Source organism: Bos grunniens, chromosome 4 (genome assembly GCF_055505025.1).
Source record: "Bos grunniens cultivar Pamir isolate PY7600 chromosome 4, Bosgru_T2T1.0, whole genome shotgun sequence".
Lineage (NCBI taxonomy): Eukaryota > Metazoa > Chordata > Mammalia > Artiodactyla > Bovidae > Bos > Bos grunniens.
In genome coordinates, this window is record NC_141168.1 from 89753368 (window position 1) to 89781095 (window position 27728).

The 27728-nt window shown below is 40.4% G+C and overlaps 1 protein-coding gene across 2 annotated transcripts in view; it reads right to left on the reverse strand.

The window, feature by feature from the left end:
- Window positions 1-27728, reverse strand: part of DNAH11 (dynein axonemal heavy chain 11) — a 369573-nt gene that overhangs the window by 131344 nt on the left and 210501 nt on the right. For both annotated transcript variants that reach the window (XM_086397406.1, XM_086397407.1), the window contains exons 55-57: window positions 18502-18663; window positions 6700-6933; window positions 2690-2836 (exon numbers count right to left, since the gene is read on the reverse strand). In XM_086397406.1, the coding sequence (XP_086253532.1) occupies window positions 2690-2836; window positions 6700-6933; window positions 18502-18663 (543 nt within the window). The remainder of the gene's footprint in view (window positions 1-2689; window positions 2837-6699; window positions 6934-18501; window positions 18664-27728) is intronic.

Sequence of the window (27728 nt, forward strand, 5' to 3'; positions counted from 1 at the left end):
CCTGTGATCTGAATAATCCTTGATGATCTTACACATTTGAAGCAACAATTTCAACTGGCTTCTCTATACGGATTGTCAAGATGTTCAGGAAGACGGTCTTCCAACTCCAATATTTGTTTAGCCATATTAAATCTTGCAATGTGCTTTTGTTACTTTTAAAGTACTTCTTATGTATTAAACCTTGAGACTTCAATTTCATGGAATCAAAGAGTTCATATACACCCCTTTATAAGAACCACATAGAATCTAGTATGTTGCTGTGCATATAACCAATGTGAGCTCACGGCATATATTTGATTAATACCTGACTCTACATAATTTAATTACAAATAGACCTTTCTTCCATAACCAATTTAAAATAGTTTTTTCCACTATTGCATCTATTTGACTTTCATCATAGCCCTTCTCATTAGCATAAAATATCTTGTCTATCAACACTGTCACTCATCTCCTATCTTTCCTATTACAATGTAAGCAACATTCAGGAACCCTGCCTATCATATATCTTTAAGAGCCTAGAAAAGTTCCAGGCCAAAAATAAACACATTGGTGCTCAGACAATATTTGTTATTTTTTTTTTAATATTAATGGCATTTGTGACATTTTTAATTTATTTAAATTTATTTTTAATTAAATTGAGCCTCATGAATAAAATGAAAATATTTTGAAGTATTCTTACTTTTGGTATGGATCAGATATTTAAAAATAGCATGTATCTTTTCCATGTCTGAAGAACTTCATGAAACAACCTGTCAGATGAGTTCTAATTTGCTAAAACATTTACCCCTCGTTGTGAGGAAAATTTTGCCTTAGAAATTCACGTGCAAAAAGGTAAAAAGACCTCCACGGTACTTGTTATAATTTAAGATCTGTAAAAATGGATTTTGGCTTTCCAGGTGGTACTAGTGGTAAAGAACATGCCCACCAATGCAGGAGACATAAGGGAGGTGGGTTTGATACCTGGGTCTGCAAAATCTCCTGGAGGGGGGCATGAGTTATGAAGTAGTACCTACTGGAACATCACATATTTGTTAGTGCCTGAAAAATACCCCTGGGTGAAATTAGCTTATGATCATCACACCATGTGTGATACCCAGTTACTTTAAACGTATATAAACATATACCTTTAAAGATATCCTCCACTTATCTGAAACTCAATGGAAATATTTATTACCAGAATTAGGAATTATATGCTTATTGGCCAAGCCAAACATGCCTTATCTTTAACTTCAAAAATAAGTTTAAAAAAAAAAAATTCTATACACTTTTCAAGTCTTTAGTGCGCAAGTTAAAGGCAGATATGCTGAATGCACATTAGAACAGAAGGAAAACAGTTCATCTGTCTACGAATGAATGGTAACATCACTGGAAAAACTCAAATATTTTCTGCTATGATTAATGCAGAATAATAGCATAATGGTGACAGAATCACTGGCTCTATGAGTATTCATAATTTATATTTTGTATTAACTAAGCCCAGGGACAGAGGAGCCTAGTGGGCTGCCGTCTACGGGGTCGCACAGAGTCGGACATGACTGAAGCGACACAGCAGCAGCAGCAGCAGCAAGCCTTGATTATAGGCCTTCCCTGGTAGCTCAGCTGGTAAAGAATCCTTCTGCAAAGCAGGAGATCCTGATTTGATTCCTGGGTCAGGAAGATTTACTGGAGAAGGGATAGGCTACCCACTCCAGTTTTCTTGGGGTTCCCTGGTGGCTCAGCTGGTAAAGAATCAGCCTACAATATGGGAGACATGGGTTCGATACATGGATTGAGTCGATAACCTGGAGAAGGGAAAGGCCACCCACTCCAGTGTTCTGGCCTGGAGAAGTCCATGGTCTATATAGTCCATGGGGTCACAAAGAGTCAGAAAGCCTTGATTATAATCTTTTGTTTAAAATAGAACTTGCACATATACATTCATTCAGTTTTTTAAAGATATTTACTAATCATTCTGTTTGCTTTTTACTAATTGCTAATTATTCTGTTTGCTATTTACTAAACATTTAGTAATCATTCTGTTTCTCTTGGGAAGTGAGATATACAAAAATGAAATACCTTCTACTTGCTGCTGAAGTTTCAGTAAGAGAAGATGACAAAATAAGTTATATTTATTTCAGAATTACTGGAAACCTAAGTACAAAGAAAGCCAATCTATATAATCTTAAAAGTAACTGTTTCCAACAATAAAACATAATACAGAATGCCAGGGACTCCACGGACTCGAAAAGGACAAATTTAGCTTGGGATATAATAATAACCTCAAGTTGTATTATTAAAATGCAAAATTTGAAAACCATCTTGCAGAGTGACGGAATGGGCTTTGTTAACAATTGAGTGGTTCAATTTGCCTAAAAACTGAAAACCTTTAGAAACCTCTGCGGTGACTTCATGACCTTTACTGTATTACAAATAGGCCTGATGTTCAAAATCCACATCCATTATATGCTTGAATGAGCTCAGTATTTATTGTTCTTTTGTGTCATTAAAAGAGCTAAAAGGGTGGGAAAATTCATAATGTAAAGAAAGGTCAAGTGGTAATCATGGTGTGAAATGCTGTTACATGTGTAACTATCATAATTCTTTAGATTTTACGCTCCCTGGAGGGGAAGTTGTTCAAAATTGTTCACCTACAAAGGTTTATTTTGTGCTAAATATAGCTCTGCACTCCAAAGGGTGGAATTAGCCTGACCTTTCGCTCCTCGGCGTCGGCGATGGCCTTTTCCCGGCTCAGTTTCTCTGTCTGAAGCCCCATCTTTGCGATCAGAGCTTCAGCATCCTGATTTCTCAGTTGTAACTCAGCTTCTTGAGAGGCAAGTCTGGCTTTCAGCTCTCCCACCTAAAGGAAAAGTCATGACTCTGTCAACAACAGCAAATATCAGATATAGCTTATTATTTTAAGTGAATTCAGGGATGCCTAACAATTTCTAACTTCCATCTGTTTCTATCCTGATATGACTTTAATTCCATGTGCAAAAATGCAGCCCCATTTTTTTTAAGAAAACACAGGAATCAACAGAGTAAGTTTTCCATGGTTTTGTGGAAAATGTCATTAATTTATGTCAGTACCAACTAAACATTTATCTTCTCAACTCAGTCTGTACAGTCAAGGAAGCACCCCCAGCCATCCCCACCTGAGCACAAGTCACACAAGCACCCTGCTTTTCTGGTCCTGCGGGGTATAAATATTACTTTTTTTTTTTAATCATAAAAAAGAACAATCACAGCCATTTATTTTGATTCCATTGCTGAAAACACTTCAGGGGTTTCATCATGTGAGCACCATTCCAATGCTATATGCAAGGGCCCTTACAACCTCTGCTTCAACAGAGGCTATTTACACTCTGCCTTGGAGGTATGGCTGGTACTATGACCGTTACCTGTGCTATTAGAGTTTAAGCTAAGACTGATGTTTTAGCCTCTCTGTGAACTCAGGCTCGTGCCACACAGTGATGCTTGCTTCTTTCTCCTTTTCAGCCAAGTGAAACTGGTCACGTGGCAGGCCATAATCAAAAGCATCATCCGAGAGATTAAAGGAAAATCATTTTAAGCACTGATTTCAGTCTGTAAGGAAGCTGTTAGGTCTGAAATGTCCAAAGCCACTCAAACCCTGGAGGCAAGGTCTTACTGATGAAGAGAAGTGACCAGAGCTCTCCATTATGACCTATACTAAATCTGCAGAGGGCATACATGGCCATCAAGGGGCTTAGGGCTTTATTGCAATGCATTAAGAGTGGTAAGGGTTGGATGTACGTCAGACGGCATGGCTATCTGGCTCTGTGGGCTGCTGCCACATGAAGACCTCTCTCCCTGCACACACTGATCTTACACTATCCGGCTTTCCAGCTATTCACAGAGGACACTATGCTTCCTCTCCATAATCAACTGATTTTAAAAACTCTTTAAGGTGTATAGAATCTGCCTGCAATGTGGGAGACCTGGGTTCGATCCCTGAGTTGGGAAGATCCCCTGGAGAAGGGAATGGCAACCCACTCCAGTATTCTTGCCTGCAGAATTCCATGGACAGAGGAGCTTGGCAGGCTACAGTCCATGGGGTCGCAAAGAGTCAGATACAACTAAGCGACTAACACTAACTACTACTTCTACTACTATTACTATTACTGAGTCGCTTCAGTCGTGTCCGAGTCTGTGTGACCCCATGGACTGCAGCCTACCAGGCTCCTCCATCCATGGGATTTTCCAGGCAACAGTACTGGAGTGGGGTGAGTTGCCTTCTCCAACGCTAACTAAGGTGCTATTAAATATTCAAACCACTCTTCTGATATTAAGAGCATGACATGCACAAACACCTGAGGGAAAGGAATCTTTAATAGTCCTTCCATTAAGACCTGTGTATCTCCTTCTCAGACTTTCTGTTGTTTCTAGCTGAAGGGGAATAAGGGGGCTCCAAACAGTCATGAACTTGGCAGTCACCATGAATCACTGGTCCCTTTCTTTCTTCTTCTCCTCAACCCCCAAATTATAAGCACACAACTGAGGCGACTGTTAGGAAACCACAGATTCTTTCCTTTTCTTTTTCTCTATGAATGAGATGCTGCCATCACTGAGAAGAACCAGGCGGCTACTTCCCATGCTTTTATCTCTGTTACTAGGGAAATAAACTCTCTGAGAGCAGCGTCAGCCCCGCCTGGTACTGCAGTTCAGCTTAGCCAATACTGTTACATTTCCTGGGGCAAACTCAACAGGCTCCTCAACATTCAATGGGACATTTAAATGCTCTGGGACCCAGATCTCCTTCACGTTTAGCTTCACAGGTCTCCTAGCAAAGGCTTTACTAGGGAAAAGGGTCTTGATTCAAGTGAGGTGGAATTAGACAAGAGGAGAAAAGTGAAAGTGAAGTCGCCCAGTCCTGTCTGACTCCTAGTGACCCCATGGACTGTAGCCTACCAGGCTCCTCTGTGCATGGGATTTTCCAGGCAAGAGTACTGGAGTGGGGTGCCATTTCCTTCTCCAGGGGATCTTCCCGACCTAGGGATAGAACCCAGGTCTCCTGCATTGTAGACAGACGCTTTAATGCCTGAGCCACCAGGGAAGACAGGAGGAGAGAGGGAAGACAAATGAAAGAGAAAGAAGGCAAAAAAAGGTAAGATAAAATGTATATAAAAAGGGAGACCAAAGACAGACATTCTTTAAAGGGACAGAAAGATGCACAAATAAAGATGCGTTCTTTGGGAGTTTTCTGGCAACTATTATTTGCATTGGGCATCCCAGGTGGCTTGGGGGTACAGAACCTGACTACTAAGGCAGGAGGCGCATGTTCAATCCCTGGGTCGGGAAGATCCGGGGATTCTCGCCCGGAGAACCCCCTGGACAAAGGAGCCTGGCAGGCTAATGTCCACGGCATCACAAAAGTCGGACACGACTGAGTGCACACACATATACACACACTCTGCGTCACTCAGTCTTGGAAACTGTCCTGGGAACCTCCTCACTCTGGTTTCTCTTTCCCAATCACGGTCCGTCTACTCACTGTTCAGAAACGATCACCATCTGTCACTGAAGAGCCATACCTTGGTGCATGAAACGAAGGGGCAAAGAAGCAATGGGTGCCTGACCTTTAGAATGTTTGAAGGACATGGCCCGAGAGTCCTTCAGGGTGAAAGGCGCCAACATACGCTCCCCCAACCAGGTTCTACCTTATCTCCAGCCTAGGCACGGACTGTCCACCGGCATCCTTGGGGAGAAAACTGGCCCAATCTCTTGAAAAGCATATGGGCATGCAATCTAATGAAAATACTCTGTAAAGGTCACTGGAGTTTCTTGCTTTGAGGTGAGCACCAGTGAGAAGTATATTTTTCCCCCCTTCTAGCTCTAGGGCCTGGCTGGCCCATCACCAAAGTCTTTGTCTTCTCACATTCTAATTTTTAACCAGTTACAGTGAGGCTCCGGGAGGTGGTGATGGACAGGGAGGGCAGGCGTGCTGCAGTCCATGGGGTTGCAGAGTTGGACATGACTGAGTGACTGAACTGAACAGAGGCAGCTTGGAGCCATGGGCTTTATATAGATCTGGGCTCAAACTCTGAATTCATGGGCTCTGTGGCCTTCAATTCTTTGAGCCTCATGTATAAATTCACATTAGCAACACCTACTTTAAATATTGGGTTTTTCACCATGAAATCAGATGATATGTGTACAGACCCACAACTAACACCCTGTGCTAAGTCTCTTCAGATTGACTAAGGGAGATTAGAGGTGCTGCCCTTCAAGGCAGTGGAGGACGTGTGGCTGGGGATGAAGCTGGATACTATCATCTAAGAGAAATGGTGGCTAAAAGGAGCAGATCAAGCAGGAAACAGCTGTACTTAGGGATCCCAGTCACAGCAACCCTTATCATAGCACCAGCCAAGAAATGACGCCTTCACTCGGGGTAGAGAATCTGAGACCAATGTGACAACAAGCCCAGAGCACTGGGAGATGAGAGGAAACCAGCTGTGCCCATTCCATTCACCATCATGACACCGCCCAGCACAGAGCCAGGCCAGCCAACCAGCTGTGACAGCGTAAGTGGCCAATACCTTTCCAGGCTTAGGAGAACGGGAACTGTGTGTTCTCTGTATCGTTATCTATAGATTTTAGGACCAGGTATCTTACACAAGTGGGTTAAAAAGCTGCTTCAAAAGTAAACATTTTTCAATGTTAAGAGCACAGGTATCACTGAGTAACAACATACCCTGGTCATACCTGAGAGGCTGTGGTTCTCAGCTTCTGGACACCATTCACCAAGTGCTCTTTCTTCTGGGACACCGCTTCTTGTTTCTTTTTCAACAGGTTCTTAAACAGTGATATCTGTTCCAGAAAACTCTTTGGGGTCGTATAGTTGTGTCTTCTCTCATTCTGGTAATACCTGGTACTCATTTCATGTACACTAGTGTGAACGTGGGCCATGAAAAGGCTAATAGAGTCTTTATCCTGGGGCTGAAAATGTACACATTGCAATTCGTATGAAATTCTCTCACGTGAAAACAAAAATGCCAACTTAAAAAAAAGAAGAAAAATCAGCAAAATTATACAGTATTTATTTTCTAAAAGCCAGCACAACTTACAGTAGATCTAGGAAAACAAGTCTTGCAGAGATATCCACAGGTTTAGAGAGAGGACAAGAAAGTATTCAGTGTAGTCACCTCTTCTTGCCAAGCAGGGCAAAGGATTTACCTGTGCTCCACATACCAAACCCAAAAGCCAAGATGCAACACAAGCGCTGCTTTTTACTACTTGATTTTTATCAAGTGTGTGAAGTAGAAAATAAAGAAGCTGAGACACTGTACTCAGGGAAGTATTTTTGGTGTCATTTTTAAGCTAAGCTTTAGCCAGAGAAAACCAACAACTCTGGAGTCACTGGGAAAAAACAAACAAACAAAAAAAACAGCTTAAGCTGAGAAATACACCGTTTTAGAAGAATTTATGTTGCAAAAAAACCTAGAGGGTAAGGTATAAAAGTCACTGCTTGTGGGAGAACAACATACCCATTCTCATTCGGAAAACAAAACAAACGAAAAAGGAGCGACTCTCCTTTGAAGAGTCCCTGGAGAACTCCCCACTAGACATTCTTTCCGTTTTGTCCTCTACGACTTCTGAAGTAGTTAACTTTTTAATTTGTGGAGTCACATCTCCCTCATTTTAATGATTATTTATTGCATTCTGTACAAGATGAACCAGGTTCAATTAATCAAGGGAAGCCTAAAAATCAATTAATATGAATTAAATGAGCTACACCAACTCTTAGGAAAGTCACACATAATTTACCAAAGTGTTGTCAATAACACTCAGACATCTTTGGGGAAATTGCGCACAAGTGGCTGGTGGTGCAGTTAAACGTTTCAAAGCTGTGCCATTAATATCACAGCCAGGGGTGCGAGGAGAGACAGGCCGATTCTTGCTGGAGAAGAACGCCTCCAGAGCAAAGTCCAAACACTCCACTTTCCAACCTCACGGAAAACGCCTGAATGGGTTTAAAATATGTACAGACTGGATTGTTCTGCATATGAAAAATCCACTGTGCTAGTTACTAAAATGTTTTTAAAGCACAAGTTAAATATAGAAGGATACAAATTCTGAATATTCTTTGTTTCCACTTGATCTGAGACATACGTGTATCACCAGTGAATTCGGAAAATAAATCTTTAAGGAAGTAATGCCATACAACTCACATCCCTGCGGGGATCATTTTTTAAAGAATCTGACTGCAATATAAATATGGGCAGAAATTCACTCGTGTCCTGTCTTGTTTTAACAAAGCTCAAAGCCAGCATGTATCTTTCTAAAATAGATAAATATGTCCCCAGCCAAGTGCAACCTCCTTGCAGCAAAGAAAAAAAAAAACAAACCTGGCCTCTACCCAACCATGATCCTTATGAGGAGGCTCCTAGGCTGCCCTGAACAGGTCTCTTTAACAACAGTTTCATTTGTAAATCCGAGATGGAAGAAGTGGTTTCCGGTAGAGCTGGAAGAGGCCCGAGACAACTTGTCTCAATGGGGCAAAATAACTATTGTTATCGGGCTTAACAAAATGGCACAGCATGGGAGACTTGCAGAGCCAGGGAGCAGCTGGTTGTAATTCACACTGTTTTTCAGAAAACTCTAATCGTTCCAGAACAGACCTCTTTGATGACTGGTCTTCCCTGCATTCTCAATTTGTCACTTTCTCTTATGATAAGGTCAGTAGTGACAGCACTTCCTGACATTAACAGCTGTGGCTTTTAAAAGGGTCATTGTAGAACTACTAATTGCAGTAATTTCATTAGCATAAATTATTTATTCTGCCATTCATTTATCTCTAATTTTCTTTTGGGGGGCAGGGGGAGCTGGGAGGAGAGGGCTCCTGGTACAGCTACAGCAATGGTGATGCTATGCTGTATTTTTCACTTTTACAGGATGGAGCGAAGAACATCATTCCTGCTACATATGGCCCCTTAATGAAAACTGGTTGATCTCATTTGCAGTCATCTTGCAGCCAATCACGGTGAAGGCAAAAATAAAAAGAAGCTAAGTGCCAGTATCCAGTGGCTATAAATGCAGGGTTTCCCCACTAAGATGCTTTGGAAAACAATGCTGGATCCAATGCAGAGTCAAATGCAAAGAAGAAACTGTTTTTTCCTCATATTAATAAAAAGTGTTTAAATTCTACTCTCTTGGTTGGCTCTCTGTAAACACAGAAACACAGATCTCTTCTACTTGGTATCCTGGTTCTCAGGCAGTGGGAATCACTGCCATACCAAGTACCCCAGCCACCTGACTCTTACCACAAATGTCCAGCACATTACTGCTGTTGAAAATGACTGCAAAATTGGAATGAAAACCAATACCTGGAAGCCAGAATGAAATCAAACCCTGTAAGTGCTGCGTAAGATTTTACACCTTCTCAAGACTAGCAAAGACGACTATTTACATTCAGTACTTTAAAATTCAGTTCCAGAAGTAATTGCATTCAAGTAACAGAGCTAGGGGAAAAGGCAATGGCACCCCATTCCCGTACTCTTGCCTGGAAAATCCCATGGATGGAGGAACCTGGTGGGCTGCAGTCCATGGGGTCGCGAAGAGTCGGACACGACTGAACGACTTCACTTTCACTTTTCACTCTCATGCATTGGAGAAGGAAATGGCAACCCACTCCAGTGTTCTTGCCTGGAGAATCCCAGGACGGGGGAGCCTGGTGGGCTGTCGTCTATGGGGTCGCACAGAGTTGGACACGACTGAAGCCACTTAGCAGTAGCAGTAGCAGCAACAGAGCTAGGAGGGGCCAACGAGGGCAGATGAAAGGAAAAAAGTTTTCCTTTCAAGTTTAACTTGGGATAATTTTGTAACATATAATGTCATATATCTATCATAGTTTTCCTCAGAAAATATTTCTATATTAATTTTTCACAGCTTTACTGAAGTATAATAAATATATAAAAACTGGACATATTTAACTTATTTTTAATAATTGTGAAATTATTGATTTTCAGTAATTCCACAGCTATTATTTGTACTTTTTAGTTCTTTTGGGAGCTGGTCAATCTATTAGAAACTGTGGTTGCAAGGCTGGTTTATTAAATAACAAAAATTGAATAATGCACAAAAGTGGCATTTTGTGCACAAAGTGGCACAAAAATCTTTGAGCTCCTCTGCTGATCTCCTCGTGGTGCTAATGGACTCTCGGGAAAATACTGTGGAGGCAGTCAGGGACGTGGGGTTTGAATCCTGAGACCTGGTGAGAGTTTCACTTCTGTCAAACTGGGCAAGTTATTCCTCCTGCCACAAAATCAAAAGCTAGACATTCCTCACTCCTTTTGACTCTGCTGCTTCTCTTCGTTTCAAGCCCTCCTTTGGAAAAGGCAAACATTTGTGCAATAGTCCATTCCACTGTTAGCACGTGTTTTCATTTTTGTCTTAAGTTTAGAGACCAAGCCTGGGTTAAAGGCAAGTTGAAGCCCAGCACAAGCTAGTAATCTTCCAGATGAGCTTTTGATCCTTGGAGGTAGCCTTCCATGGTTCACTGACAGAATATTAAAACAAAGAAGCAATTGAGGTCTGAGGGTGTGAGGAGGTAAGACGGAAGCCAAGCCAGCTAAACATCTCTCAGAGAAAGAAGTCAAGGGAGGAGATGGTTCTGGCGAGACCAGTGAAGAGGAAAGTCACAAAACGATAGCTAGGAGGGACTGATGTTCCTGTGTGATTCAGCTAAACTTTCAACTTAATAGCAAGTGCAAGTTCCTGGGCAGCTGTGAAAATCGGACCCTCCTTTCCAGGTAGAGGGGATTCCTAAGTTTTCATTCTAAGTTTGCAAAAACCCTGGAAAACAGCATTCTATTGCTTTTTGCAATTCTACTGTAAACTTAATTAACATGCACAGAGCAAGAAATGTATGGTCGGCAGTATATTAGTGCACGTGTGCAAAGGAGGAAGGGGGCTGAAGAATGGGGAGTATATTAACCACCACCTGGGCCTTTTCTCATCTGTTTGAACACAGGCTTAAGCTGGTATGAGATTTAGGCAGATTCAGTAAGAATTTGGTTACATTTGCTTTTGTCTTGATCTTTTAAAATGATACCAGTATTCCTCAGAAAAAGGATATTTTTCACAAATTCACAGAATTTTTCTTGCACAGGGTTATCAACTGAATAATCCTCACTTTATTTCAAAGGAAGAACTGTGCTAAAAATTATGAACAGAAATGCTACTAATGTACCTCTCACTAGCAAAATAGTATTTACTACGCTTTATGCTTGTTCTAACATTTTAAAAGGAAGCTAGAAACCAGTCACAAAGTCAGTCTTTGAAATACAGCAGTAGAGTAACTTTCGTCTTTTAGGATTTGAAATAGCCCAGCTGGAATTCCATCAGCTCCACTAGCTTTGCTCGTACCGATCCTTCCTAAGGCCCATTTGACTTCACACTCCAGGATGTCTGGTTCTAGGTGAGTGATCACACCATCGTGATTATCTGCATCATTAAGATCTTTTTTTTTGTATAGTTCTGTGTATTCTTGCCACCTCTTCTTAATATCTTATTCTTTGGTTAGGTCCATACTGTTTCTGTCCTTTATTGTGCCTATCTTTGCATGAAATGTTCCCTTGGTAGCTCTAATTTTCTTAAAGAGATCTCTAGTCTTTCCCATTCTACTGTTTTCCTCTATTTATTTGCCATGTTCACTCAAGAAGGCTTTCTTATCTCTCCTTGGTATCCTTTGGAACTCTGCATTAAAATGGGTGTATCTTTCCCTTTCTCCTTTGCCTTTTGGGTCTATCTTTCTCTCAGCTATTTGTAAGGCCTCCTCAGGCGACCATTTTGCCTTTTTCCATTTCTTTTTCTTGGGGATGGTCTTGATCACTGCCTCCTGAACAATGTTATGAACCTGTCTCCACAGCTCTTCAGGCACTCTATCAGATCTAATTCTTTGAAGCTATTTGTCACTTATACTGTACAATCGTAAGGGATTTGATTTAGTTCATACCTGAATGGGCTAGTGGTTTTTCCTACTTTCTTCAATTTAAGTCTGAATTTGGCAATAAGGAGTTCATGATCTGAGGCACAGTTAGCTCCTGGTCTTGTTTTTGCTGATTGTATAGAACTTCTCCATCTTCATGTACAAAGAATATAATCAATCTTATCTCGCTATTGACATCTGGTGATGTTCAAGTGTAGAGGTGTCCCTTGTGTTGTCGGAAGAGGGTGTTTGCTATGACCAGTGTGTTCTCTTGGCAAAACTCTGTTAGCCTTTGCCCTGCTTCATTTTGTACTCCAAGGCTAAACTTGTCTGTTACTTCAGGAATCTCTCGACTTTCTCCTTTTGCATTCCAGTCCCCTATGATGAAAAGGATGTCTTTTTTTTTTTTTTTTTTTTTGGTGTTAGTTCTAGAAGATCTTGTAGATCTTCACAGATCTGTTCAACTTCAGCTTCTTTGGCATTAGTTGTTGGGAATAGACTTGAATTACTATGATATTGAATGGTTTGCCTTGGAAACAAACTGAGATCATTCTGTTATTTTTGAGATTGTACCCAAACACTGCATTTCGGACTCTTTTGTTGACTATGAGGGCTAGTCCATTTCTTCTAAGGGATTCTTGCCCACAGTAGTAGATATAATGGTCATCTGGGTTAAATCCACCCATTCCAGGCCATTTTCGTTCACTGATTGCTAAAATGTCGATGTTCATTGTTGCCATCTCCTGTTTGACCACGTCCAGTGTACCTTGATTCAGGGACCTAACACTGAGGTGCCTATGGTATATAGTTCTTTCCAGCACCGGACTTTCCTTTCACCACCAGACACATCCACACAACAACGGGCGTTGTTTCCACTTTGGCTTAGGCTTTTCATTCCTTCTGGAGTTATTTCTCCACTGAGCTCCAGCAGCACATTGGGCACCTTCCAACCTGGGGAGTTCCTCTCTCTTTCAGTGTCCTTATTGTTTTTTCATGCTGTTCATGGGGTTCTCAAGGCAAGAATACAGAAGAGGTTTGCCATTCCCTTCTCCAGTGGACCATGTTTTATCAGAACTCTCCACCGTGACCCGTCTGTCTTGGGTGTCCCTACGCGGCATGGCTCACAGTTTCATTGAGTTGGACAAGGCTGTGATCCACGTGATCAATTTGGTTAGTGTCCTGTGGTTGCGTTTTTCATTCTGTCTCCCCTCTGATGGATGAGTATAAGAAATTTGTGGAAGCTTCCTGATGGGAGAGACTGGCTGTAGGGAGAACTGGGTCTTGCTCTGGTAGACAAGGCCATGTACAGTAAATCTTTAATCCTATTTTCTGCTGATGGGTGGGGCTATGTTCTCGCCCTGTAGTTTGGCCTAAGGTCAAACTATGGTAGGGTAATGGTGACCTCCTCCAAAAGACTCATGCCAGCATGCTGTGCCTCCCAGGACTGCTGCAGCCAGAGCTCTTGTCCCTGAATGGGACAGTGCTGAGTCTTGCCTCCATAGGAGACACTCAAAGACAGATCTGGCTCAGTCTCTTGTGGAGATCACTACTTCTTTCCTTGGGTCTTGGTGTGCAAAAGGTTTTATTTCTGCACTTCAAGCATCTCTGGCTGGTATGAGGTTTGATTTTAAAGCGATTATGCCCCTCACCCCTCCTATCATCTTGTTGGGGCTTCTCCTTTGCCCTCGGACATGGGGTATCTTTTTTGGTGGGATCCAGCATTCTCCTGTTGATGGTTGTTCAGCAGCTAGTTGCAATTTTGGTGTTTTCACAGAAGATGAGTGCACATCTTTCTACTCAGCCATCTTGACTCACTCAATATGCCAATAAATTTGGAAAACTCAGCAGTGGCCACAGACCTGGAAAAGGTCAGTTTTCATTCTAATCCCAAAGAAGGGCAATGCCAAAGAATGTTCAAACTGCCGTACAATTATGCTCATTTCACATGCTAGCAAGTTCATGCTCAAAATCCTCCAAGCTAGGCTTCAACAGTACGTGACCCAAGAACTTCCAGATGTACAAGCTGGATTTAGAAAATGTAGAGGAACCAGAGACCAAATTGCCAACATCTGTTGGATCAAGAAAATGCAAGAGAATTCCAGAGAAACATCTACTTCTGCTTCACTGACTATGCTAACATCTTTGACTATGTGGATCACAATAAACTGTGGAAAATTCTTCAAGAGATTGGAATACCAGACCACCTGACCTGCCTCCTGAGAAATCTGTTGCAGGTCAGGAAGCAACAGTTAGAACTGGACATGGAACAACAGTCTGGATCCATTGGGAAAGGAGTACATCAAGGCTGTATATTGTCACCCTGCTTATTTAACTTATATTCAGAGAACATCATGAGAAACGCTGGGCTGGATGAAGCACAAGTTGGAGTCAAGATTGCTGGGAGAAATATCAATAACCTCAGATATGCATATGACACCACCCTTATGGCAGAAAGTGAAGAGGAACTAAAGAGCCTCTTGATGAAAGTAAAAGAGGAGAGTGAAAAAGCTGGCTTAAAACTTTGCATTAAAATAGCTAAGATCATGGCATCTGGTCACATCACTTCATGGCAAATAGATGGGGAAACAATGGAAACAGTGAGAGACTTTATTTTCTCGGGTTCCAAAATCACTGTGGATGGTGACTGCAGCCATGAAATTAAAAGACAATTTCTCCTTGGAAGCAAAGCTATGACAAACCTAGACATCATATTAAAAAGCAGAGACATTACTCTACCAACAGAGGTCTACCTAGTCAAAGCTATGGTTTTTCCAGTAGTCATGTATGGATGTGAGAGTAGGACTATTAAGAAAGCTGATCACTGAAGAATTGATGCTTTTGAACTGTGGTGTTGGAGAAGACTCTTGAGAGTCCCATAGACTGCAAGGAAATCAAACTAGTCCATCTTAAAGGAAATCAACTCTGAATATTCATTGGAAGGACTGATGCTGAAGCTCCGATACTTTGGCCACCTGATGCAAAGAGCCAACTCATTGGAAAAGACACTGATGCTGGGAAAGATTGAAGGCAGGAGAAGAAGGGGGAGACAGAGGTTGTACGGCATCACTGAGCCAATGGACATGAGTTTGAGCAAGCTCCGGGAAATGGTGAAGGACAGTTAAGCCTGGTGTGCTGCAGTCCATCGCAAAGAGTCGGACACGACTGAGCCACTGAACGACAACAAAAGGAACATAGTATTTTCCTCCTTGAGTGGACATTTTCCCAGACCAGTTTGGGAGATGGCAGGAAAATATGCCATTCTGATGTTGCCAAATCTTCAACAAGTTTTACATGGAAGGGATGCCAGAATGTGGAATAAAGTCATTTTCTTGACAATGCTGATGATACTCAGCTTGTGTAACTATTTTGCAGTATCTCAGCAAAAGGACAGAGCATTTTCACTTGCCAGCTGGAGGACATGCCTGAAAAGGATGATCTCCATCTTGCTGAGATCCTCTTTTCTACTCCTTTCAGAGCAAACTTCACCCCTCAGAGAGCTCACCTTCTCATTTCCATTCAATAATCTCTCTTTTCATCAAGCCTTGCTTTAAAGTGTGTCAATTATTCATCTTGACTTGAAAAACCAAAAGCATCACTTATCTTTTAACACCTGTTTCTCTTGCCTTTTCCCCTGAATTTTCCTAACTGGGACCCATAGACTTCTCAATAAGCCCTGCTCCCAATTATCATTTTCAAACTGATTCCCAGGCACAGCCAGAGGGTCGCCCCTCCCTCCATACACTGTGTCTTCCCGTCCCTGTTTCCAAGGGTCCTGTGAGGTGTGTTTATGGACACAAAGTCATCAGCTAAATAGCTGGTGATACTCAAGTGTCAAGCTATGTGGTCATTCTGTCAGCTGTCACTTGAGTTCAATGCCAGGTAATAGGAAAGTAGCATAAACACTTACTGAGAAGCAATCAGCCCACACCCCTGGGTTCTGAGTGTGTACTGACTGAAAATTACATGTCAACGCACACAAAACCATTTGCCTTGAATGACTCCTTTCTCTGTGGCTAAAGCAGGGGAGGGTCACCTTTGTGTAAGTACCTTACAGTCAGCAAATGAGGTCAATAATTAAGAAGTGCCTAAATTATGCTGATAACTCTTCTTAATGATCAAAATTAAAACTAAGAAATTGATCAAATTAGTATTCATTTAAAAAATGTAAAAGCTGTTTCTGACCTCTACTGAAAAGGCCCCACACATTTTTAGAACATGGACACGTTGCACTCTGAATTATAATTATTGCTCCTGAGCAACAAATTAGGAAGGTGGGAAAGTTAAATAGGCACGCAGCACTGGGATGAAATTGTCTGGCTAATTTGTTTCCAGGCATAATTCGGCGCCACAGAAATGGGAAAGTGCTTTTTGAATTCTTATTTGGCACTCAGCATCCTATAGGAGGCATCGTGATACCACCAAATAGAGCTGAGCACCTGCCAGGAGCCCTCTGGACTTAAAGCAATGCAAGTCCTGCCACAACCAGCAGATGTCAATGGTCACTGGCGTATTCAAGCTCCTTCAGGAAGAGCTGTCTCCCTCACGGGCAGGAGAAAACCTGCATCAGAGCAGCAAAGGCAAGAGCCTTAACGCACTGTCCAGATACTCGGTTAAACCTCGTTTCCTCCTGTTTGGGAAATGAACATTAAGAAGCCAAGCACACTGTTCCTTTACTCTTCCTTACCAAGCCAGCCTGGTCAAACGAACTGGATAAAACAGATTTTTGCTTACTAAAGGATACACGCTGGCTCTCTCCCTCTAGTAATTTAGTGTTCTGAACCCTCTTGTAATTATCAGAAGACAAAATAGTGACCTATGTAATTCCAGGGATGCGGTGGACCTAGCATTAGCTGAAGACATTTGTGTTAGTAGCTGTGACCATTCTTTGTGATCATATTTAAGGATGGTCTTCTGGATTTTAAAGTATAAAAGACTTCTGATAGATTGAACGCAAGTGTTAGTCTCCATTAAGCGGGGTTCCTTTGACTCTTCAGAAGACACATCATGGGGAGAACAGCATTTCAGACAGAAATCAATCGATCCTGTGATGGCACACTACTACTCTGTTCATGAGAACAAATTGACATATATTTCCCTCAATGTAAGAGGGGCTTTGCGGTGCTTCCTGGCCAGTGGAAAACAGTGACTATCACTTAAAACAGCAGAACGACACAGTAATATTACTCTCTCTTTACCCCCCAAATCCTGTTGGTGTTTTAAAGGTCTGGGTAAGTTCAATGTTAGGGGTGAATATAGAGACAGGCAAGAGAAAGAAATTTCTGGCTATGGAAAAAAAAACAGTGAAATAGAAGAGTCCAGGTTTTTCATTTATTTATAGAAATGTTTTAAGTGTGTGTGTGTGAAGACAAGAAACTGAGAGAAGGTATTTGGATATCTTAAACTCTGTCATATATGTCTTTAATATGTTGCATGACAGTTCTTCCTTGGCAATCTGGCACTAAATAGTTAATAAACTTTAGGGGAAAAAAACATATAAGATAAAGCTTTATATATTATGTATATAAATATAAATATGCAGTAAAGCTAGCTGTATTATAAACAATTCATTAAATAAGTAAAAATGCCCAGATTTCTAACCATCTGGCACCAGAAGATGTACTATGAACAAAATGTGAAAGGATGGCTTTGGAAAAACAGCTCTTAGACCTCTGGGAGTAAGGGAGGCCACAGCAGGCTGCCTGCTCATGGTTTCAACCGGTAACGGACCTCACTCCTTATGTATCCCTAGTCTTGTTTGTGGCTCTGAGAAGCCCTTTTCCTGTCTGACTTATTCTAGGCATCCTTTCTCCTCAACCCTCCATGGAATTGGAAGACAAAACTCCCTAGGAAATGTTCACAATCACCATCCTTCCAAACTACCTAATCAGAAAGATGCTCGCTTCACACACAGCTTAATTTCTAGGAGGTCTAATGATTCCCTCATATCCGCATTTCTTTTTCTCTTTGAATCTGAATGAAGTTTTGTTTGTTTTGTTTCATGTGACCATTTGAAAATGCAATAGGAGGTGGAAATTTCATCATGAGCAAATGATATACATGGACCCATAAAACAAAGAAGCAGATACATTATACGACTTAATGATTACTAAATCCACGGGGGCTGATTTTTCACCTAGCAATACCATAAATGAGAAAAATCATAAAAGCACCTTACTTTGTTAAGATCAAGCATTGCATAGCTATGAGTGGCTACTTTTTTGTTTAGGTTTCTAGTTGTGGATTTAAAGGATTTATATACAGTAAGCCCCAGTTATGACTCAAGTCATATCCAGTTATGACTCAACCAAGTGATGATCCTGACCTTTGGTGAGTCCCTGGATGAGTAAGAACTTGATCGCATGCTGTCTGTGTGTGTACACATCTCGACTGAACACTAAAAGACCAGTCACTATATTCCATAGAATGTAAACTCACAAGGATGATATTATCATCTTAAACAAGGACAATTTTCTGCTACAAGGTGTGTTTTGGAAATTATTTACTGAGGATTTGGGTCAGAGTGTGCGAGTACATGAGTGTTTTGAAAGAGAGAGAGATTGGAGGCTGACACAGCATACCTCAGTTCCCTTGGTTTCCTCAATGAACCTCCTGCTGACTGTGACCAGAGCCTCCTGGGGCCAAGCATGGAACCAGTCAACAGCCGTGCAGTTAACCAGGGCTGGGAACTTCCGAGCTCTACTTCTCAGCGTGTGACCAACCGGAGAGAAACACAAAATGATCTGTGGAGACACGGGGGCAGGGCAGAACCAGGAGGGTGATGAGTGAGCAAAGAATTACACTGAGACCCTGGACAATGAAAGAAAGGAGCGCAGCCAACCGTGACATTAAAGCAGCCTAAAGCACCACAGAGTGGAAAGCAACATTAACCTCCCTGCTAATCAAAGTACACAGGACCCCATCGGACATACAGAAATACTGCTGTGTGCTTTCCTTAAACCAGTCCCTCTCCTTCTGAACATTTTTGATGATCATCATATATAGTGAGAAATTCATTCTTTTCTATTACACAAGTCACATTATGACAGTAAAAAATAAAAAATAAAAAATCAAATCTCTGTGATAATACCAAGACTTTCATCTTCTGGCTCCTATTATGTAATTCAGCAGGCTCCTTAAAACTGTGTATAAGATACTTTTAAGAAAACAACATTTTATCATATTGAATACTTTGTTCCCATTTAAAATAAAATACATTCACTTTTCATACTTAACATTCTTAAAAGAGTAAAAAGATCGGTTTATACATGATCCCAATGAGAAATTTATAAGTTTGCAAAGTTCTATTTAAGTATTCAATGACTTAAGAGTTCATTTAAATCGGGAAGTTTCCACCTTCTCTTTAGTGACTCAGGGCTGCTCCTATCAAGAGTACCTGAGTTCTGGCTGAGACACGTGTCCCCGGAGCTCAGTGAGGCAAGCAGGTTGTCAGGAGGCGGGCGGGTCTGAAATCCCTCCTGGGATCATCAGGTGTGGCGCTCTGTGTGTGTACTGGCACAAAGGAGGTGCTTACGAAGCTCCCTTTTGTGCTCTGCCTTCTCTCCCAGGTCACTGTGGACTTGAGGGCACTGGGGGCACTGGTGCCAACTGGGATAACATCTGAGGACGAGACTTGGATTTCTGTTTTCTAGGCACAGCTTGCACTTGATGACATACACAAAGCTCTGCAGTTCTCTTAATGAAATCTCTCACACTTTGAGATCAGGCATCTGACAAAACCATTTTTCATGAAATATGATTTTTCCCGCATTGCATTTTAAACTTCATGTCATAAAAGCCATAATAATACGTGAAACCTTATATTCCCATTTAATAGGTGCTTTTACTCTGTTAATTTTATATACTATGGCTCTTCAACAACTCGAGATGAATCCCAAGATCTTAAGTGATTTCCAACAATGCATAAGCTGGCTGATCATTTATTTTTTTATATTCAAGAGTCTAATTACAAGTCTAATAACTGCTCTAAAATTGCATGTCCTCAGGAACAAGCCTCAGTTACAATGCAGAATTTTTCACTTAAAATTGAGATTTTAGATTTCTCCTCTCAGCCTTGACTCCCTAAACAAGAATATTTTTCTTTAATGTCCTCCAAGTTGGTTTTTCACACCCAACTTACCTCTCATTCATGACAATTTTGGAAACTTCATTTATATGTAATTTTAACAAAGACAGAGGAGAGGGAAGCTCATTTGAGTTACTAAATATTTCCATCACTTCTACACTTGCTATATTTCTACATTTATTACTGGCATACTATCAGGTCTTAAAAGTGTGTTAGAAAATAAAAAAAGAAAAGAAAAAAAGTGTGTTAGAAAACAAAGCATCTGAATCATGTCTGGTTAGCCTCAGGAAAAAATACTTTGAGTAAATATCACTAGATATGCCTTATTTATTGGAAGATAATATAGAATGCTGATTAAAAAAAAAAAAAAAACTATTTCTTTTTCTACAATTTTACAGTTGAAGATATTTTTTTCCCCTATGTTATTTATTGTGGCTTAAATAAGGAGGCTCACAGTACCATTTAAATTTCACTTGGAGGGCAGGGAACAGGAGACTGGTAGTTTTCACAGTTAAGAGTTGGTGAGAAGTGCAAATTCTTGGATCTAATACAGACTTGGGAATCAGAGGACTCAGGCCTCTGGGTGGGGCTTGGCAAACTGTGTTTGCAACAAGCTATCCAGGTGACTCTGACACCCACAGCTATAACCTAATCATCTGAGATTTTCTGTGGGAATACCTAAATAAAGCATTTACATTTCTAATGCTTTTGCAGTTGGTGAAACATGCACAGAATCTAAATTTTTATCTACATACAGAGTGAAATAGAAAATTTAGAGAATTTTAAATAAATCAGATAATCCTTAATAACCTACATCTTATCCCATAAAATAGACGCTGGGAACAAAATCAGAGACATACGCTTTTTCACAAGTACTTCCTAAGAAGGGAGAGGATTCCGTCCTACCAGCCTGGAGGAGTGCGAGGACTGCCCAGATTCTCAGATCAGTAATTTCCACCTTTGCTAGAAATCTAGCACAGATTCTCTCCCCATCCAGCCTTCCGTGGCAGTGGTCTTATGTCAGGTTTTTTCGAGAGCCCAAGTGAATGTCTGGAAACTGTTGGTTGCTTTGTTCTTTTTAAAAATAGTCTCCACAACTTCAGATATGCTCGAGTAAACTTGAGTTGTTGCCTCAAGGAACTCTGTTGTGGGGGGGCAGGAAATCATCCTATAATGATCCTATTATATTTCTCTCATTTCATGAAAGATTAACATAGTAAAGGACTGATAAGAAATAAGACAAATAAATGATTAGAAAAAAGGGTGTAATATCTATAATTTACCCTTTCAGTTCTGTTGACATATAATTGACAAATAAAACTGTAAGATATTTAATATGTACAATGTGACAATTTATAAACAGACATTGTTAAAGGATTCCCCCATATTAAGTCAGTTACACACCCTTCACCCCCTATGTGTACTTTTTTTAGTGAGAATATGTAAGCTCAGCAAATTTCAACTATACAATACAGTATTATCAACTATGTGTGGGTGTTAGTTGCTCAATCGTGTCTGACTCTTTGCGACCCCATGGACTGTAGCCCACCAGGCTCCTCTGTCCATGGAATTTTCCAGGCAAGAATACTGGAGTGGGTTGCCATTTCCTTCTCCAATTATCAACTATAGTCACCATGTTAATCACTAGGTCCTCAGACCTTCTTTATCTTGTAACTGAAAGTTTATAGCCTTCTACCAATCTCTCTCCCTATTTCTCTCACCGCTTACCAATCACTTTTCTACTGTTTCTCTAAGTTCTACTTTTTTTATTCCACACATTATTGTTACAGTGTAGTGTTCGTCTTTCTCTGTCTGGCTTATTTCACTTAGATAATGCCCCCAAGGTTCATCCATGCTGTATTCCCATTGTGTTTGTGTATCCCTATGTGACTGTGTAGTATATGTGTGTGTGTATCTTGCATTTTCTTGATTTGTTCATCCCCTTACGGACACTTCAGTTGTTTCCATACATTGGCTACCATGGATAAATGCTGCTATGAGTATGAGAGTGTTTTTGGTCAAATGCTTTTTCTCCATCTACTGAGATGATCATATGATACTTAGCCTTTATTTTGTTAATGTGGTGTATCAGGATGATTGACTTGTGGATGTTCAACCATCCTTGCATTCTGCAATAAATCTCACTTGATCATTTTGTAGGATATACTTCTAATGTACTGTTGAATTCAGCTTGCTAACATTTTGTTGAAAATTTTTGCATCTGTGTATCAAGGATATTGTCCTGTAATTTTCTTTTCTTGTGGTGTCCTTATCTGGCCATGGTATCAGGGTAACACTGGCCTTATAAAATGAGAGTTTCCACTCCTTCTATTTTTGGAAGAGACTGAGAAGGATTGATATTAATTTTTCTTGAAATATTTGGTAGAAGTCACCAGTGAAGCCATCTGGTCCTGTAAAATATACCTATGAAATACTTCAGTCTACTATAACATGCATGCTAATACTCATTTTATTTTATACCTTAGGAGCCATTATCTGGTTATCCTCTGATGTACATCAGTAGAGACTACACAGGCTAGGGATGCTTAACAAGCATTTCACATACTCTAATGGAAGGCTGCATTATTAAGTTGGCTACCTGAGCTCTTAGCTAACTTCTCCTGTCACCGTAAGTGGTTGGTTGGTTAGCATCATGAATACTGAATATGATTGTTCAATGATGAAATGATATTGTTCATGATATCTTAGAAATACAGAAAGAGCTGTACTTGCACCTCCACTGACATACAAAATAGGAAAATACATCTTGAAGTATCCCAGTAATTCTCCCCTTGACACCTTAGACTTTGGGTTTGACCAGTTCTGTGGTAAATAGCTTATAGAAAGGAGAAAGTTTTTGTACTTCTATGCAATACCAATGAGAATCTTAGCTTAATCCTACCATGAGATATTTCTATACCTGCCTCAAAGGAAAGTTCCCAGAGGACTAGTCAGGTTCCTAAAAGGACAGAGTCGGGATTACAAGCTTATAGGGCAGATTTTAAGACTTCACAACTTGTTTTAAGTTATGTGCTACAAAGCCTATATACACTAGAGTTCAGTCTGCGGCTTCTTTCTTTGCAGCACACCTTAAACTGGGAGATTTGGGGGGATCAGTCTCCATCCCCTGAACTGGTGTCATCTACTTCCAAGTACTGAACTTCCTGAAATACATCCCCAGATAGTTCCTCACAATTGCAAATAACCAAATTGGCTTAAGTTAGTTCTCAGCAATGGACTGGAAAGAAAAGTCAGCTAAGAAAGTTAAAAATGCCTCAGACAGCTGTGCTCTTTTCTAAAAGCAAGTTCTCACAAGTAAAACGCAAACCCTGAAATCACCATCTATATATTTTCTACAGCTCTAACATTTGGATGTCAGGAACTTGCTTTTGGTATCCATACCATAGAATTTTCTATTCCCTTCTTTCCCCTCTACACAGGTGTTATGACTCATTTGTAATATCCCCCTTTTCATTGTGCTCTGTAATATATTTCAATTTCTTTTAGATTAGATCCCATGCAAGTACATATTCATTTGTATATCACTAAAGGCCTCAGTCCATTTCCTCTTGTGACAGAAATTTGAATTGCCACCATCACTGTATTTTTTCCAGTTGGTATGTTTATTCTGATATAGAGGTAATCCTCCCACACGTTCACTTCAGAAGCTTCTAGCCATAACTTGTGTTTGCATTTATCCTCAAAGTCTTAGTGTTTTTCAAGAATGATGAAATCTCAATCTTACTGAGAGAATCCTCATAGGAATGGAGGTTTAGCCTAGAAACGAGTCCTCAGTTCGACTGTTTTAATATCACTATCATCTTTATATATTTTTCTGTACCATCCCCTCACCTAATAACCATCTAACTTCAATTATTTTTATGAGGTTGAACAGCATCTACAGCATGCACACATTCTACAGGTATTTATATTTATTTTCTTTCTAGGTAACACACAATGAAATCGTTTCCATGACCTTTCACTTGTGAATATTGGTCAGTACAGATTTTTACAAGGGGTAAAAAAATTTTCACTGGAGAGTTTTAATTATTTTATTTTTTTCTTAACTGAAAACCTCTTCAATTCACAAAGTTGTATGTGGAAGCCCAACAGAGCAAAGAGCAAATGCATTCTTGAAGAGTAAAGACAGTAGGAATTATATTCCCCACTATATTTCCTTCCCACTTGTCCCTGTATACATGAGGGGACGAATCCCTTGTCTGTAGGGCTGGCACTGCACACACTGCCTTCAGGCTGGTCTGCAGCCCCACAACCTCATATAATGGTGGTTATTAAAAACAGAACCTCAGATGCAGATGCCTGAACATCCACTAAATGGGTCCATATTTGAAGGACCCAGAAGGTTTCTCCCTGTGATCTGAGCTGCTCAGTTAGCAGAGTGGTCCCCCTTTTGCTGACATTCTGTGCACAGGAAGTTGTAAGAACAAGTGCCAGTGACGCTGGCAAACCCCACTTCTAGGCATTTAACATATGGTACAGGTAGCGATTCAAATAGGTTATAATGAAAGATTATATGATAAGTGGTGTTGGGACAATTTGGGGGAGAAAAAGAAAGGCCACCTTATTTTGCAAAAAGCAACCCAGGGCAAAACATTAAAGAAACTATAGATCAATTTAAAGAAAATTCAGAATAATATTTTCATAACCACAGAGTATGAAAATGTTTCCTAAAAAGCAAATCCATGAAGAAAAAAATTAAATATATTTAACACTACATTATATAAAGAGCTCCCATAAATCAATTAAAATTCTAACAAACCAAGAGGGAATTGGCAAAGGGTATAATTGGATATAGGGTTCAAACAGTTATTGAAAATAAAGTGCATTCGAGTTAAATAGTTCACCCCGTATGCCAAATTCTTAGAATCATTTGATATTTTTTTCCCTGTGGGAGATTTTGAAACAAAATGACAAAGAGGGAGGTAGAGAAAATAGAGATGTGAAAAAAAGAATTAGTTCTGAATAAATGCTTTGTATGTGTGTCTATATACATAGAAAGTTGGAAGAAAATAAACCAATAGGTTTTCAGTCATTATCTCTAGATAATATAACTAAGCATAGTTTTTATTTTCTTCATATGGTTCTGTATTTTTTAAAAATTCTTTATAACAAACATATGCTTCTTATAAAAAATGAATCTCTTCTCTCTATATACATGCATGTATACACACATATACATAACATATATTTGTCTTTGTTTACTCACTAAGTCGTGTCTGACTCTCTGTGACCCCATGGATGACAGCCCACCAGGTTCCTCTGTCCATGGGATTCCCTAGGCAAGAATACTGGAGTGGGTTGCCAGTTCCTTCTCCAGGCTCCAGGGGATCTTCCTGACCCAGGGATCGAACCCACATCTCCTGCATTGCAGTAGGTTCTTTACCACTGAGCCACCAGGGTAGTATATGTAACAACATAACGTGTGTGTGTGTGTGTGTGTGTATGTGTGTGTGTGTATATATATATATATATTTATATTTATATTTATATGCATACACACACACACACACATGTATCAGGGAAGTATATATATAATTTAAAAATACAAAACCATATGGAGAAAGTAAAAACTACACACACACCCCCATAGACAGTGAATAACTGAACAGATACCCAAAATCTTGTGAAAGAATCAGGGGCAGCTACATACACCAAGTGTTCTTTTCCCCATGCCATCAGATAGCCAGGAAGGAAGACAAGAAAGACGAGTTTTCACGTTAACTAAAATGGCAACCCACTCCAGTGTTCTTGCCTTGAGAATCCCAGGGACGGGGGAGCCTGGTGGGCTGCTGTCTATGGGGTCGCACAGAGTCGGACACGACTGAAGCAACTTAGCAGCAGCAGCAGCAAAGTTAGCAGAAGAGAATGAGCGTACTCCACTCCAGGTGTAAGATGAGAATTACATGGGAAAAGACGCATATACACAAATGTGAAGGAGAGGGGCATCTGACATTGATTCACTGGTTTGCTTCAGCCCGTCCAGGAACACACATCCGGTCATCATTAACGGGCACTGCCCTGCGGGAGTCAGAGGTCATGTTTCACACGCCAACAGGTTCTCACTGCCCCTGCATTGTGAATAGGAAGTGACTTGCGGTGGTGAACACGGGCAATGGGCTGGCAACATCACGTCGTTTAGCCTGACCTGCCAGGCGTGCTCACCAACCCTTGCTGCACATCCAGCTTCTTGTGTTGCCCAGCAAGGAACATACGCAAAGGAAATAATCACCTCATCAGAAATTCTGAGTCTTTAGCACATGCTGCTGAATATCACAATATACTTAATATGGTACTGACACAGAGAAATCCATTAGTCTTAAAAAAAATTCCAAGGATCTGAGGGTAGTACACAGGGATGAAGAGAAGGAAGCTGTGGTTTTCTAGATGAAAGGTGACCTGTTTCTTCACTACATTGTTTCTCCCTCAGGTTAAGGCACTGACCACAAACCTTTCTCAGGAGGTAGCAAACTAAGTGACAAGGCCAAGAAGGATGTGAAATATTCAAGGCAGAGATCTTATTCCTCCTTAGCATTTAAAAAACTAAAAAACCCTGCTACTCATTTTCATAGGGAAGAGATAAATTATCCAATTAGTAATCCTGTGACAAGGAAAAATGATCCGTATCTAACTCCAAAATAAATTCTAGCTAGTACCAAGGTGCATCCTGAGAAAGGTGATGATGAAAAGGCTTAGACAAGAACAGAGGTAAACATAAACACGGTCTCAATTCTAGTGAGGCCTGCTGAAGCACAGAGTCACAGGAAATACAAAGCCAAGTCCTGATGGACCTAACAGTATGAAAATGCAGAACTTCCCTACTGTCTCTGAACTACATGAATCTTACTAAGTTCAAGGAGAACCCTATCATTATCTCAAAAGATGCTGCAAAAGAATTCAATAGGCAGATACTTCCTTAAGAAGACACACCCTGAGTCAAAAGCCAACACAAAATGTAACAGTGGAACAACAGAAACACTTTCTTCTGTCGATTTGATACAATGTGGGAGGAGAATGGATAAATAAAACATTAGGCAAGACAAACTATCATCATCTTCAGGCTATATATCAGCCAACCAACAGAAACCATCAGAGAGGCAGTAAGGTAGCTGACTACAAAATTAAAAATCAACAGCTCTCCTATATAAAAACAATATACCATTAGGAAGCGTTAGGAAGGAAACAGGCCTTCTACAAAAGGAATAAATGACTATTTATCATGAAGATTAAATTCTCTCTAAAATATATTTAAAAAGTTGTTGGCATGATTTCAGCCAAAATTTAAATGGAATGTGCTTAGAATTTGACAAAATGATTCTGCTGTTTAACAAAACATAAAAATATCTAAGGGCAACAAAGAAAAACTAGGTAAGTGCAATGAGACACTAGATTAAAAAAAAGTATAATGAGGGTTTCATAACTCACACAGCACAAAGCTAGAATCAGCAGTAGTATCAAGAAAATGGAATAGAGGATTTGGAAATAGACCCAGTTCATATACAATCTGGCACAAAATAAAAGTGGTACTTTAAATTAGTAAGATAAGAACATATTTTTTTGGGGAAAAAAATTACCCTGAAACCTCTCAGCTCACGCTGTGTCACATATAACAATACATGTATTCCAGCTGTGGCACAGTTTTAACCGTAGACCATGAAAGCATGCAGACCCCAGAATGGCTGCTGCTGCTGCTATTCTAAACCA